This window comes from Amblyomma mixtum, chromosome 6 (genome assembly GCF_055824585.1).
Source record: "Amblyomma mixtum isolate Tamu chromosome 6, ASM5582458v1, whole genome shotgun sequence".
Classification (NCBI taxonomy): Eukaryota; Metazoa; Arthropoda; class Arachnida; order Ixodida; family Ixodidae; genus Amblyomma; species Amblyomma mixtum.
Window position 1 is genome coordinate 94617064 of NC_143017.1, and position 16020 is coordinate 94633083.

General features: G+C 47.6%; 1 protein-coding gene across 1 annotated transcript in view; it reads right to left on the reverse strand.

The window, feature by feature from the left end:
* Nucleotides 1-642: 642 nt before the first annotated feature.
* Nucleotides 643-16020, reverse strand: part of LOC149339740 (lipase member N-like) — a 30856-nt gene continuing 15478 nt past the window's right edge. The window contains exons 7-9 of the mRNA XM_089550984.1: nt 8558-8629; nt 7551-7619; nt 643-888 (exon numbers count right to left, since the gene is read on the reverse strand). Coding sequence (XP_089407110.1) covers nt 643-888; nt 7551-7619; nt 8558-8629 — 387 coding nt within the window. The remainder of the gene's footprint in view (nt 889-7550; nt 7620-8557; nt 8630-16020) is intronic.

A 16020-nucleotide genomic window follows, 5' to 3' on the forward strand; every position in this document is an offset into this window, starting at 1 on the left:
TGACCAAATGTTGAGGGGAATCCCCCAAGGTGGAGTAGATTTGTAATAAGGGGTAATTACTCCTTGACATCCACCCGAGCGCAGCCATACGGCTACAAAGGAAAGCTATACAGCTTTCTCAGAAACTTCGTAGTTAAAGAAAAATTCGTCCCGGTCCGGGGTTCGAACCCGGGACCACCGCTTCACCGGAGCAGTCGCTCTATCCATTGAGCTAACCGGGACGGCAAGCTTATGGTAGGGCGAGAGCGAATTGATCAATAACTCGAAGTGGGAACAGTGGTGACCAAATGTTGAGGGGAATCCCCCAATGTGGAGTAGATTTGTAATAAGGGAGTAATTACTCATTGACATCCACCCGAGCGCAGCCATACGGCTACAAAGGAAAGCTATACAGCTTTCTCAGAAACTTCGTAGTTAAAGAAAAATTCGTCCTGGTCCGGCCGTTTGTAGCCATATGGCTGCGCTCGGGTGGATGTCAATGAGTAATAGTTAGTATGTTCGTGAAATTTCATGCAGCAGTCATGCAAACACCTACTCCTGAATGCTCCCTGCTTTTTTTAGGCTATATCGCTGCGGATGGAGTAGCAGAGATCAGCGATGGTACTTTCATCCGACATCCGCAGTAATGAGACATCATGGTTTCTAGATTGCGTACTTCCGTATTGTTTCAATGGCGACGTCGTGCAAGATCTCATTCGCCCTGTATCCAGTGGCAAAATCCAGGTGACGGAAATCCTGTTCAGGAACCACGTGGTGAAGGACAACGTTGGAGCCGAGTCTGGCAACCAGGTCTTCCACGTCTTTCTCGTCGGCTATTGTATCCCCCAGCGATGAAAACAGGGCTACTGGCAGTCGAATGCGCTCCAGAGGGTAGGGTGGCGGTGTAATCTGTGCGAGAAACCATAATACAACGAAGCTAAAAGTTGTTTGTCGTTCACCTTCTAATGATAAAAATTAAAAGAAAATGGTCAAAGTTCCTCCACTGCTTTAAAGGAAAAACATTATAGGATGTGCAATAAGTTCTCCTCCTGGGCTTTAATTTTTTTGCTAATATACTGAGCTCTAGTATATGCTGCATTACCGACGGCGCAACTGCAATACCATAGGGGCCTAATTAAAAGTCATGTGCTGCTTAATAAGAGGACATTCTAAACTTTAATTTGCACCTGACATGTTTCTATTTTAAAATTTTGAGGGCACTTAAGCCTGCTTACGTGGAGGAATGTGAAAGCTTGTGTTTTCAGAAAAGGAAAGGGCGCAGTAGAGCTCAAATCTCGACATCTTGGTGAACACCTCAACCGCGCCTTAAACCATGCAACTGAAGGTGCATATCTTTTACTTCTTTTTTTAAATTATTTCATACTGCAGATCATGTTACAGATCCAAGCAGAACAAATACATATTAGATAACACAGATACACGGGCAACAAGTAAAATAAAAAGAAAAGTTAAAAAAAGGCATGCAGGATGACTATGCGCTTACATTTTATCGTGTCAGAGAATTTCGCTCGCTCATGGTACGCGAGAAAAAGGAAAATTTAAATGTGACAGTTCTAGCAAAGTACGGGGTAAGTGAACCGGGATGATGGTGACGTGTGATGCGTGTAGCTGAAAACGATAAATATGGTGCAGGATCAAGAGCCAATTTGTTATTTATGAGCAAGGAAAGAAATTCTCGTCTAATATTTTTTCTTCTTGCCTCAAGAGGTTGGATACGGTTAGATTTCACTAGCTCATACGGAGAATCAAAAGGTGAAAATTTAGAATAAATGAATCTTACGGCTTTTCTTTGGATTCTTTCAATTTTCTTAATATTGGTATTAGTATAAGGATCTCACACCACGCATGCATATTCGAGCTTAGGCTTGATTAGTGAGTTAAACGCGAGAAGTTTAACCTTAAGGGGGGGGGGGGGGGGCTTTGGAAAGTTTATTTCTGAAAAAACATAGTTTGCGAAAGGCGGACGAACAGATATTTTCCACATGTGAATTCCAGGACAGATAGTTAGTTAATGTTGCACCTAGGTATTTAAAACTGGAAACTTCTTGTAGTGGTGTTTGTCCGAGATGACACCTGTGGTCAAAAAAATTTTTTTTACGTGTCACGCGAAGGAAGTTTGTTTTTTCTTTGTTTAAGGCCATGTCCGATTTCTGGCACCATGTAAGGATGTTAGAGAGGTGTTTAGGTCAATCTGATGATTAGAACATGTAATATCTCAGTTCAGCAAGCAATCATCCGCGAACAAACGAATATCTACACCCGGAACAGTTGTGTCGAAGATGTCATTTATATATGATAAGAACAATAAAGGTCCAAGTACACTCCCCTGAGGCACTCCAGAAGTGACTGCAAGAGTGCCCGATTCCCCGAGCTCCATCAATTCAGGCATACTGCTTACGGTTAGTTAAATAGTTTGAAATTCCGGTAAGTAATACCCTAGGAAGTCCAATAGATTTAAGCTTTAGAATTAATTTATCATGAGAGACTTTGTCAAAAGCCTTGCTAAAATCTAAAAATATTAGGTCAACTTGGCCATTACTGTCTAAGATCAATGCAATCGAGTGAACAATTGTTACTAATTGGGTTACTGTTGAATATCCTTACGAAAACCATGCTGAAATTTGGATAAAATGGACTGCCGATTTAGGAATTCATTTATGCGATCAGCAATGACGTGTTCAATTATTTACAGCAAGATGAAATATGCCATCTTGTCCGAAATATGTCATCTTCTCCGATGTCATCTTGTCATCGTTCCGAACCCCTGTCGCAAGCTAGCCTCCAACTGGACTGAAAAATGTAAGCTATATTCAGAGGATGATATAGAAGAGGAAAGGCAGGGAGGTTAACCGGAAGAGTAATCGGTTTGCTACCCTACACGGGGGGAAAGGGATGAGGGGATAAAAAAAAAGAAAGAGAGAGGAGAGTGACAGAAAATTGAAGTCACTATAAAACGTCACTGTTGGTTGAAGTCATAGCCTATCGTGCAGGCCAGAAGTTCTCAAGAAGCGGAGCAGTGCCTTGGAGGCCTTCTCCGCCGGCGACCGCCGCGGCCAGTGGCCAAGAATCTTCATTTCCGTGAAAGGGCGTGGATCTAGGCGCTCCAGCGCACGGCTGAGAGACTGCCTTTCGGTGGTGTAGGCAGGGCAGTCACAAAGAATGTGGGTTATGGTCTCATCATGCCCGCAGATGGAACATGCAGGACTATCAGCCATACCGATTAAGAATGAGTAGTGGTTGGTGAAAGCTACACCAAGCCAGAGGCGACACAGCAAAGTTTCTTCTCGTCGTGGTAGGCCTGATGGTAGCCGGAGCTTCAGATCTGGGTCCAAGGATTGTAAACGGGAATTGAAAAATTGGCCGGAATTCCACGCGGCAAGCGTGATGTCCCGCGCAAGTGAGAAATGCTATGACACCACCCGGTAGGCTCTACGACAAACAGTTGCTCAGAATTCTGCTGAATACTGCCACCACAATGAGGTCCACCAGTGATGACATCACTGGATTTCGTTTGCAGCTGTGTTACCCGGTACCCGCTTAGGCGGGAGCGGTTTTGCGCCGCGGGTGTCATTTCTTCTGTCTGCGCATGGCAGCTGTTGCGACTCACATCGGGTGTGACGTTATTTCTAAGTTTTGCGTCATCCTGTCACGTCATCTCGAACGCCGGCAGCCCGGGTTCAATTCACACTTAGTCCCCAATTTTCTTATTTTATGCGAAGCATACTACTTTAGCTACCACTTCAGCCCTTCACCGTGGTTATGAGCCTCCAAATCACGTGATACATGACGTCACACCACGTGACACGATGACGTCACGACAGTAGAGAAACGGGGGCCTACCTCGCGCCGTCGCTGTGGTTGTGCGCCTCCAAATCACGTGATACATGACGTCACACCACGTGACACGACGACGTCACGACAGTGGAGAAACGGGGGCCCACCTCGCGCCGTCGCTGTGGTTGTGCGCCTCCAAATCACGTGATACATGACGTCACACCACGTGACACGACGACGTCACGACAGTGGAGAAACGGGGGCCCACCTCGCGCCGTCGCTGTGGTTGTGCGCCTCCAAATCACGTGATACATGACGTAACACCACGTGACACGATGGCGTCACGACAGTGGAGAAACGGGGGCCCACCTCGCGCCGTCGCTGTGGTTGTGCGCCTCCAAATTACGCGACAAGATGATGCTTCGCATTCTCCAGGCTTATAGTGAACTAGAATACTATCCAGGCTTAACCAAGTTAAGCCGCAGCCATTTTTGTTCTAATGTCTCATGACGCCCTATGACCGATGAGGTTACAGCGGACACCCTTCTGGCGACACATTTTGCGGACACTTCCGGCGTCAACATAGTCGTCTTACGCTTTCACATTAAAATAAGAACACTGCCAGGAGACAGCATTAATGAAATTCCTCATTTCGCCTCAGCGCACTCATTTGCTCTGGTCGTGGCGCTCGAAGTAGTAACTGACATACAGGTTGTACATTCGTAGCTAAGCAACATATTAGCTGACACTAACAGTGTTCATCGTGTCGTCAGTTTGCCACTTAAACAGTCGTGCGCATCCTCTTCGCACGTCTAACTCAGTCTTATTTGTCAATCGACAAGCCGCCCATTTCCGACTAGAGCGAGTACGCCGTAGCATGGCCGATGTTGCTCATTTATATGAGTACGCGGTCGACAACAGCGTCCCACTGCTCCTTCCGTCTTGGCGGATGAACTAGGTTGCGTTGTCTTTATAGTGTTCGCTTTACCGGACCGACTTTGCCGTGGATGAGTGCGATGGTTATCTGACAAACAATTTTCAGTTTAACCTTAACGTGAATGCGATTCCGGCCTTATGCTTACGTTCACATGTCCTTGCTTATTTTCATCATCGTATATCCATGCTTATTGCAACGCTCTTGTTTGTGCTTGTTGATACGCTATCATCTCCCCGTCTATGGCCTTGCTTATTTATTGTGTTTATTGGCAACTTAGCATTCGCTGTGGTTATGCTTGCTGATTAATTATGTAATTTCTAAGTGCGCGCTGTGTGCTCTGCGTTGTGTAAATAGTGTTCTCTTGCCCCTTATGTCGTCAGTACTATAGTTATTTGCTCTAATATGGAATACGAGTAGCCGGCACCGCTACCAGACACTAGCCTCTCCTTTCATGTCTATAACAATAAAAAACATAAGGTGCGTTGAACACCTTCTTTGAAAGACAAACACTGCCTTTCGGTAGCTATTTATTCTTACTCTTCTTGTTCCGCACGTCAGCGCAATAATATTGTTACCTGACGGGCCGGTTCTCTCTGATAGGGCACCGAACCTACAAAAAATTTTTTAGACAGTCTATAAACTGCTCATAGACTTTTACCAATAAACTCTAAAGACATTCTATCAAATATTCCTATAAACTAGTCTATAGAGAATACAAATCTTATAGACAGTATATATGTACAATCTACAGATTTGGGGCCTTGCGCTTTTAGTGGGCATCTGTCTATAGGCAGTCTATAGACTATGAATAGACAACAGGAAGCATCTGTAGAAATTCAATGGAGGCTGTAAGTAGTACATAGAAAATATATACACGGTTTTAAAAGGGCTCGACGTAGTTTTTCATCTCTAGCGAACCAGGCATTTTTTTATTAGTGCCCCCTGGTCCGGCTTTCTGGTTACTTCTGAACAGCACGGTGATGAATCATGCGAAATGATGATTGACCACGAATTTCTCAAAGATTAAGGCTGGATTAAGTGTTCTTAGATTTTCGCGGCAGTGTCAGCATTTTTTAGAAAGCATGGAAGGCGTTAGCGCGCTTCAGTGTTTCGACAGTGCGATTTATAAAGCTCCATTGTTATACAGCCCCGACCGTTAATAACCTCCTTTAGTTCAGTGTATTGCTGAAACAAGGGTTTACAATTGTGCGAGGAACAAAAATTTCTCGAATAGCTGGAATTTCGCGATAAATATTGCAGTTTAGTTACGGAGGACGTATCGGAGAAAACGTGGTCAAATGGCCTGCTCGGAACTACAGAAAAATTTCTTGGGATATCGCCGGATAGTCGCAGTATTCTAACTGAACGAATCTCGCGGCATCAGGTGCAAGATAAAGCACGCATGTGAAGTTCAGCGTGCGCATGTCTTGGTCAAACCTCGCCAGGCCAGATATATGGAGTGTATGTCCCACTACAGGTCACCAGAGTAAACTCTGCGGCCTGGAGGCTTTTTGACGAAGGCAGTATTTGTGTGATACAGATTCACAGCTACTTCGCAGTCATGGTCATACTAATGCTATCGCATAAAAAATAAATCTTAGTCCGGTAACAAGCTGACAAGCTGAGGAACGCAGCGAAAATTTTGATGTTTTATGGTGATATGTCCTCCTCAGACACCGCGCACATTAAAATTTTATAAACATGTCCAGCTTTCATGTAGTTGCACCTCGCTATAAAGAAGTTGAAGGGGCCTGGCGATAACTCCGTTATAGCAGTAGATGGCTACAGCCCGTGTTGACCGAGTATCTTAGGGGAATCGTCATTCCTTCGCTATATCCATTATTTCGTTATAAACCGTTTTGTTATAACAGGGTTCGACTCTATGTGCGCATGTATGGATGTATGGATGCATGGATGTATGAATGGATGTACAGATGTGTGGATGCATGCATGTATGAATGGATGGATTCAAGGATGTATGAATGGATTCAAGGATGTATGTATGCATATATGTATGCATGCGTGTATGCATGTATGCGTGTATGTATGTATGTATGTATGTATGTATGTATGTATGTATGTATGTATGTATGTATGTATGTATGTATGTATGTATGTATGTATGTATGTATGTATGTATGTATGTATGTATGTATGTATGTATGTATGTATGTATGTATGTATGTATGTATGTATGTATGTATGTATGTACGTGTGTACGTACGTATGTATGTACGTGTGTACGTACGTATGCATGTACGTATGTACGTATGTATGTATGTACATATGTATGTATGTATTATGTATGCACGTATGCACACGCGCGCGCGCGCGTGTGTGTGTTGTGTGTGTGTGTGCGTGTGTGTGTGTGTGCGTGTGCGCGTGCGTGCGTGCGCGTGCGTGTGTGTGTGTGCGCGTGTGGGCGTGCGTGCGTGTGTGTGTGTGTGTGTGCGCGCGTGTGCCGCGTACGTGTGTGTGCGTGTGCGTGTGTGCGTGTGTGTGTGTGTGCGCGTGCGTGCGTGCGTGCCAGAGCGAACACCACGTAACTCAATGGGGATATTTTAAACCTGTAATTATGAGAAATCTGGCGAGATTTGAGCGCCGCGTAGTTGGTGAACAAAGAATTGCAGTATCTCTGCACGTAGGATATAGAAACCAAGGCGCGATTACCCTGGGCAATCAGTGTTCTTGCTTCAGCCTGCGTGCTGAGCTAAAAAGAAAAGATAAAGCCGCCAAGCGTGGTTGAAATCGAACCAGACGGCGTTTGCAAAGGACCTTTGCAGACAAATAAGCTTTGAAAGCAAGGCGGCAAATTGCAATTATATTGTAGCCTACTTACCTGGCCGTACCGTTTCATGTTTTCCCCTGCACCATAGTCATACATAACGAAGTTTTTGGCTCGGTAGACCTGCAAGAAACACCGCTTTGTTTGCAGTAACAAAAATATTTAAATGCAGCGTTTTAAGACACTGAAAGTATTCGGACAAGCATTTGTTGTTCCATCCGATATGATGTATTTTAGGCGCGTGGCCTCGAAATGTATGTACTTCATTGTATGAGCGCCATGAAGGGGTGGGGGGATGGCTCGGTAATATGTGGTTCGGACATAAATGGCAGCATTCGTCTCTGTGACATGAAATTCAGTACTCCTCTGCGGGCTTGCTTCCAACAGCGCGAGAGGACTTCACCCTGGTGTGCCTGTATTTTTCTTATTTGTATGCTACATTAAGACTAATAATAATAATTTGTTTGCATTCTCAGGCGGTGTGGGCTTGGCATGCAAAGGCGGGGGGGGGGGGGGGGGGGGGGCAAGGAGAGCATTACTGCCAAGGCCACAGTGACTTACATCCCGGCCCAGGCATTCTGGGAGCGTACGTGTGTGCTGAGCGGCTTTGAGAGTATACGCCTAGTTTCCCTAGCGATGGTTGACAAGCTGATGAGGTTAGGAGACAGTCTCTCATGAGGTCACATGGGAGTTAGAACCGCAGAGAAAAGGACCGTGGCAACCAGGAGGCTATCTGGCGTTCAGCCCTTGCATGAAGCGGCTGCAGGTGACCAGTGCGATTGCAACGGCGAGGTCTATGGTATGCGTTGACTTTCTAACGGTTTGATTTCCATGAACGGCTGTGAGTTTTGATGGGTCTGACATATTCCGTCAGCTTAATATTCTGAATACGCCAGGCACTTCGGGATTCCTTTAATGCTCTGAAAGCGCTACGAAAGCGGCGCAGCACGTTGCTATGGCACTGTAAGATTGCCAAGATTGCAGAGTTGCATCCAAATTCCTCGTGTTTCTCTGCGCGCTTTTCTAGAGCGTTCAACCAAAAAGTGAAACATGATACGTACCTGGTAGAAATGGCGAAAGTTTTGCGTAGTTGTACCGATGGGCACATGGCCCATGTACATTGGCTCCCGGGTCTGGAAAGGGGAATGATTTACCGCAAGCTCTGATCCTCGTCCATGTGAATCGATGTACAGTCGCGCTCACTATGACATGCAACGCGCGACCGTGTGGCCGCAGCACTTTCCGGGCGCACAGTGGGGCCGATTAGCGGCGGGTTCGAAAACTAAGGGAAAAGGTTCGGTCATTTTAACAATCGGCAGCCTCCCCCGCGTCGTCTGCTCGTGGCACAATGAAAGCGTTATCGGTTTCCATCGCCTTCGTGACGACTTCTGCGCTGCGGCTTACATAATGCAAAACGAGTGCAGCATTGGTTGTTTCGTTCGTTTTCTTATCACCTGATTACGCGGATGAAAAAAACTCCCCCAAGTCGCGCCAAGACATCAATATGTAGTGACTCAGACGAACTGTGGCTGCTTTTAATGTGGAATTAAGCAGCGGCCTATAAAGGGTCACCTGTCCGCTCTGCGGGGAGTTGGCCACTTTATATCACACTTCGTGGGGCTTCCAACGCAGCACGGTAAGCCTCGATGTACAAAACCCATCACTGGGGCAGTGGGAGGAGGCTTTGTTCAGCTCAAACCTGTAAGCGACGTCTGGTGGACCGGGAGAGAGCTGCTGTAGTCTCCGTAAGGGCTTTGGACAAAAGACGAAGATGGCTTCGCTCGAGTCAGTAAAAGTTTTAGTGCGAAAGCACTGCTTCACTAGCAATCCCCAAAAGGCAGATGAGTCTCTGAAGCCTGTACTTTGACCCTTCACCTTTCACCTGTGACCTTTGAGATGAAATGAACGATACGGTATGGCTAGGGGAAGGTCACGCGGTACGAAACTTCAAAGGAAATTATTTTGGAGGACAATGTAGGGAATGTCTAGGCAAGAGTCGAGGGAATTCGAAAGACAATTTAGGGCATTTAATTTGAAACCAAGGGCTTTCGCACGACGTACTCGGTTTAACGGTGTTAAAACTCTGTCATATTTTTTTTTCAGTCATTCTAGTATCGGGGAACTCTATTTAAACGCGTACTATCAGCGTCATAACGCTAAAATTACGCGGCGGTTAACTCGCACAATTAACCGCACCGTACAAGCCTACAGCGATACTGGTCGCATCTGCTGTGCCGCAAATGATCTAGGGCCACAGGCAACTACCATCGCAGAGGGTGAAGTTGTGATCGCGGCAGCGTACGCAAGCCCGTTTGGCGCAACCAAAGAATTCGGAGAAGTGGCAGACGGTTTTGCTTCGGCCTCAGTCGGGAAGCGACGGCTCCCGGAAGGTAACCTTAGGAGGAGACTGACAGAGCAAAAGCGATGCTCGTTCCAAGAAAACAAAACAGCTCGCCTAAGTGTGCTAGCGAGCCCAGCGACCGGAACGTTGACCAATGAAAGGCGATTGTATTTTCGTAATAGCCAACCTTCACAACCGTCTGGGACTCTAAATCGCGAGCCTGGTGGCGTCGGAATTGCAGACCTTAGGACCCGGATTATAGTCGGAATAGGGCTGTAGGTGGTAGGACTGCCGTCGGCGTCTGGCGGGCCATGTTCCTAGAAGTACCGGCCCCACTGCAACGAACTGAAGGGAACCTATCATCAGACAAATACTACGACATCCTCTATTACGTACTGATGCCTATCATGTCTTGGATGGTCAGTTCAAACTTTCGTTTTCAACAAGACCTACCACCCGTCTACACCGCACGACGCATCTACAGTTTGCCGGAAGATCGCAGTGCACCATTTCTTCTGTGGGCGCATACGAGTGTGGGCACAAACATGATCGAATCCATTTGCGGCCTGCGCCGACCGCAAAGAGCCGTGGAGTGCACCTTACGCAGCCCGGATTGACATTCGAGCTGTCACAAGCTACGCTAAAGCTCTCCACGCGTCTCTGCTTTCGACGTTGCATCAGTGGCATCAGGGCATCACAACCCGTGGCAGAATGTCGCGCCGTGGAAGGCCTCTGGTTTCATCGTGCTTATTTTTATCTTTAATGCGGTAGCATTACAGTCGCCACCACACCAAAACACCGCCAATGTCCGGTGTTACCAAAATCCCTGATTGGTCAAGACAGGTCACATGACCTACTGACGTCATCAGAACCTGCCTACCATGGTGAGCAACCTAGTTTCTAGACAGAAACCTTGATAGAGAATTGACGGAAATCAAAAATCAGACCAAAAACTGTTATATGTATTAATGTCGGCACCGTCAAAGCGTTGAGTATACCTCCTATTGCAGCCAGCTATCGAAATATGGGGATGAATTAACTATTTGCGAAGACCCTGACGCAAACACGAGCTAAAGTTGTGACAGAATCTGCGAAAAATGTGAAGTTTAATGCAATGGCATTCCACTTTTAAGGTAATTAAGGCGGCTTAAGCCTTCTCCTAGCTTTTTTTCAAAACGATAAGCTTCATTCTACCTGAATTTTTTTGCTTTGCCAAAGAAAAAAGAAGTTAGGAGAGCGCTTAAGCTTCGCCTTAATAGTAGATGCTATAGCGCCTTTTTCTGTTATAATTATAGCATCACTACACATCTTCGACACATTTTAAGTTCATACATACCACGACGTGTTCACTTAGGTGCCCCTCTAACTCGCTTGAACCAAAGACCCCTGGCCTCGGTTTGAACCCCAATGCCGGGGAATTATTATTATTTTTTTTTTCATTTGAAACTTCTGGGAATATTTCAGTCACGTTTCTGAGGCCTTCCTGTAAATCCTAGGTCACGGCGACAGCTTTTCGACCGAACGAGCTGCATACGCTATCGCGTAAAATTACTGACATAGTAGCATAAGCTGTCGCTAAAATTTTGCAGTTCTTCCTGAGGGCTGCCGATTTCCGCCGCTCATTGTGGTGACTTGTAGTTACGTTCTCGGCATGAAAGCATGCCTCCTAACAAGGGAACGCGTCGGTAAATGGCAAGAATGGCCTGTAGGTACTATCGCGCTCAATATGAGTTGCAACGCGCGGTGATCGTACGGGGCTCGTTCCGTGGTGTGCCTCCTCAAAACAGTCGCTCGGAATTCTGGGAGAAACTGCTGTTCCATGAAACAACAGCACTCCAGCTCAGGAAAAGGTTTCTCCCAGAATTCTGAGCGACTATTTGGAGGAGGCACATCACGGAACGAGCTCCGGTCGATGACCGCGCGTTGCAACTCATATTGAGCGCGATAGTACACATCATGAGCTAGTTGGTTGTCCATCACAATGAAAACAGCGCAAACTTCACGAAGGACGCAGAAAGGGAAGACGAGACACAGGCGCCGTCTCTCGTCTCGTCTCCCCTTTCTGCGTCCTTCGTGAAGTTTGCGCTGTTTTCATTGTGCAAGAACGACGTCTTCAGGTTTCTAGGAGCTGACGACGCGATGAAATCTGCCTATTGTTAAAATGCTCAGATACGTTCCCGTTCTTTGTCGAGAGCACCGCTGGCAGGCACCACAGTGCGCACTTGAAGCACGGTTGTCACCGGGTGGCGCGTTTCGAGTCACACTGGGTACTGTAATTCTTAAAATCTGCCATTCTTCAGTTTTCAGATTAGTGGCGTTTTGATGCGAAAACATGTTGTGGCTCATCTTCAACGAAACCCGGCCTCGTTCACCGCAAAAGTAATCACGAAAAATTGGAGGGGGCATTTAAGCTCCGCCTTGAGGCTATGACGCGATAGCGTAATGGGTTAATTTCTATGTAAGCAAAACGCCGTTCTCTACTTTACATTCGCCCCGCCGTGGTGGCTCAGTGGTTACGGCGCTTGGCTGCTGACCCGAAAGACGCGGGTTCGATCCCGGCCGCGGCGGCTGAATTTCGATGGAGGCGAAATTCTAGAGGCCCGTGTGCTGTGCGATGTCAGCGCACGTTAAAGAACCCCAGGTGGTCGAAATTTCCGGAGCCCTTCACTACGGCGTCCCTCATAGCCTGAGTTGCTTCGGGACGTTAAACCCCAACAAACCAAACAAAACCATCTACTTTACATTCAGAGATCTCTGGGAGTCCTCTTACCCTTCCTGGCGTAGTGATACAGTGGTTAAGCGATGCGCCTCTGCCCAGCGATGGCAGGCTTTGCGGTTGGCGTAGTGCAGGCCTTCCCTCGACGACGCAGGTTGCTTTTCTTGACCGACCAGTCATTAGACATTGCATACGCAACGCTCACTACGTTCCGTACGCTGTAAAGGACACCCCCGTCACACTTATAGTTGGCCGTACCGCCGCAGAGCAGTCGCGTAGCCGTTGTGTTGTGTCGCCATCTAGTGACAAACACTGAAAGCGCTGTAGCGCTCGGCTGAACATTTTTCAGTTTCTGACAATATGAATAGTATATTACTGTTTTTAATGAAGGAAAAAATGTATAATGTTTAATGAAGTGCAAAAGTAGGCACATGACTAAAAAAAATTATTCAACAGGTGCGGTTGCTATGACGATAAACGTACACAACCTTAGTTAGGCTTAAAAGGTTAAAAATCGCCTCATTATCTGAAAAACAAGGGGCATTTGTCCCTAATATTTTGGAGTGTGGGTGAGAGTAGACAAAATAAAAGCTAACAGCACAGTTTAGAGCGAGCCATCGCATTGAAGAAAGCAGCGGCGAAGTGAAATCGGTCCGAAGCGGGCGAGATGGTCGCCGCCATGTTTTCTACGCAGCACGTAGCGTCCCGCGTTGCGTACGCTACGTTATGCTTTAAGGCGCGGTTATACTCCGACGTAGCGCGCGCGCGCGTGCGCGCGCGGCACGGCGACGTCACGTCGGCGAAATGCGACCCTCTATACTTCAGCGGCGCCCGACCGCCAGCGTGTTCGGCGGCTTCCGGCGCGGTCTGACGGAGCCCGGCGCGGAATGCAACCGGCTGCATTTTGCGCGGGCCGCGCCGAGACCGCGCCGAAGCCGCCCACCCAGAATGCACCGCGCGCGCCTCCCACGCCACTCCTCCCCTCTACCCCCTTCGCCACTCGCCTCCTCTCCCAGCCGGTTTTCGAACGAAGAACGTTCTGCGCATGCGCTGCCTCGCGTCGGAGCGGCTGGACTGTAGAGCTCCCGAACTGAGCCTGACGTAGCGTCGCCGATGTGACGTATCCGACCACAACCGGCTCTCGCCCGCGCGCGCGCTACGTCGGAGTATAACCGCGCCTTTACAGCGGGCGGGCGTACGCAACGCGCGGCTAGATACGTTGCGTTCTGCGCATGCGCATTCGTTACCCGCGGTGTCGTTGTGTACGCAAGCTCACTGCGTACGTCCAACTAAAAGTGTCTAACTACCACCTGCCACGGTGACCAGGTTGTGATGACGTCGCAAGGTCACGTGACATAGGTGCCTCCTTGGTTCAGCTCTGGTGACCACCTGCCAGAGTCATGCTCATGATTTTCCGCTCCCAACGTCGACGTCGATAGCGTCAGCCCCGGATTTTTTTGTGAACGCGGGGACTTTAACGCTTTCGCGCTAAAAATCCTTGGTGACGTCACCACAGTACCAAAGAAAAAAAAATTTCTTCCGAAGGTTCGAGTAATTGAACCCGGGACTTCCAGATAGCGAGGCGAGCACGTAACCCATGGGCCACAAAACCGTGTTGCTTCGGGGCGAACAAAGGTAAATCTAGCGTATGCGTTGTCTTAAAGGGATACTGAGGCGGTTTTCGAATCAGCTAATTTTTCAGGGTTTTGAAGTACTGTCATTGCTGATCAGGTCTGTGAAATTATTTTTTCGATTTTGGCTAAAACAATGGCGCAATCCCCAATTAAAATCGCGATGTTCAAATCTCCCGCGCCCCGTGCGAGCGTAGGAGAGGAGAACAGCGGAGAGGGAAACCTCGTCCATGTCGGCCACCGTGACGTCACGTTGAGGAGCCGGGGTACTTCGACGCACCCGAGCGAGCTTTCAGCGCGCGTTGTTTCTCGTGCTGCGTGCTTTGTGACGTACAAAGCGCGTCAGCCGACCTTGAGAATCAGATTCAACACGAGGTACTACTCTGCGTCCGTGTCCATGAACAAATACGGCCGAGACTGTGTCGTCTTCCACTGTTTCTCTCAAGATCAAAAGCTCGCAGCGCAAGCACTCGCTGCTGTGACGAAGAATTCAAGCTGACCAAAGCAAGCCTACTCTGTTCGAAGCACTTTCGTAAGAGCGGCTACATACAGAGCTTGTCCCTAATGTGACCTCTGGAGATTTCTGTCGAAAAGGCGCGGCTCAACCATGACACAGTTCCTTCGATTTTCTCGCGCATGAGAGGCGTGTCACCATTCCGAAGAAGCGCCTCTTTTAAAAGTAGAAACATGCTCACTTAGCCCCTGAAGAAACCTTATAGAGGCTTAAGCATGTGTCGCTCTCCTCAGCTTAGGTGCGGCCAGACCACCTGAGACGTGCTCAGCAAGGCTCGGTTAGTGATTTTATACTCGGTTCGACGTGTCCAAGCAAGCAAGCAAGCAAGCAAGCAAGCAAGCAAGCAAGCAAGCAAGCAAGCAAGCAAGCAAGCAAGCAAGCAAGCAAGCAAGCAAGCAAGCAAGCAAGCAAGCAAGCAAGCAGAGCAAAGCACAATAAAGCAATAAAGCAAAGCAATAAAGCAGAATAAAGCAAAGCAAGCAAGCATTGAAGCTCTTCATATGCGGCATCTCATTTAATCGTAGCTAAGCGATTCAAATGAAAACATTCGACGTTGATTTCGGATGCAAATTTATGAGAGAAATGGATGCCAACCGAGTTTTTGCAAAAAAACACCCCAACCTTACTCGGTTTATTCATCAAGTTGTGGCAGCGGGCGAGTTGCAGCTAGCTTGGCTTTTAAACACACATATAGTTGGCAACTACTTCACTGAACCTAAACTGCAAATCTAGGAAGGGAGAACGTTTCCGAGGCAGCGATTAATATGTTCTGGCATCTGCTGAACGCGCCACGAGTGAAGCAGCAGCCTTGTGCGCGTATTTGGCTTGGTTTCCAGCGCACAATGATTGCGTCACTATCTTGTGGTCACATGCCTCGCAGTGCTTGGCCACTGCGCTTCGCTAATTTTGACATCAACTTTGTGCTCCTTCATCGTTTCCTTGAAATACTTTCTTGCCCCAACCTGCAACGCCGGGTACTGAGAACAGGATTTTTTGTACGCAGTGCTTTAAACCTTTTCTTTAGGATGAAGCTCTTCCGGGTGAGCCAGGAGGCGTCCGGTGGTGGTAATTGACTTGAGTATTGTTCGCACCCCTTACTTTCCGAGAATACGAGCCGAGGTTGTGCTGGCACCTTTTACGCATGGTCTGCGTCGTGTCTTTGACGCTGGCGTATGCTTGTGCTAGGCGTAGAATTTTTTGCTTGTGTCTTTTTTGGTTTCAGGCGATACGTGGAATGAGCAAACTGTAGTATCCTTAGCTTCGGAGGTCAGTAAAAAAAAAAATAGTCGCCGTATTCGCTTTTACAACGACACGGAAAGCTG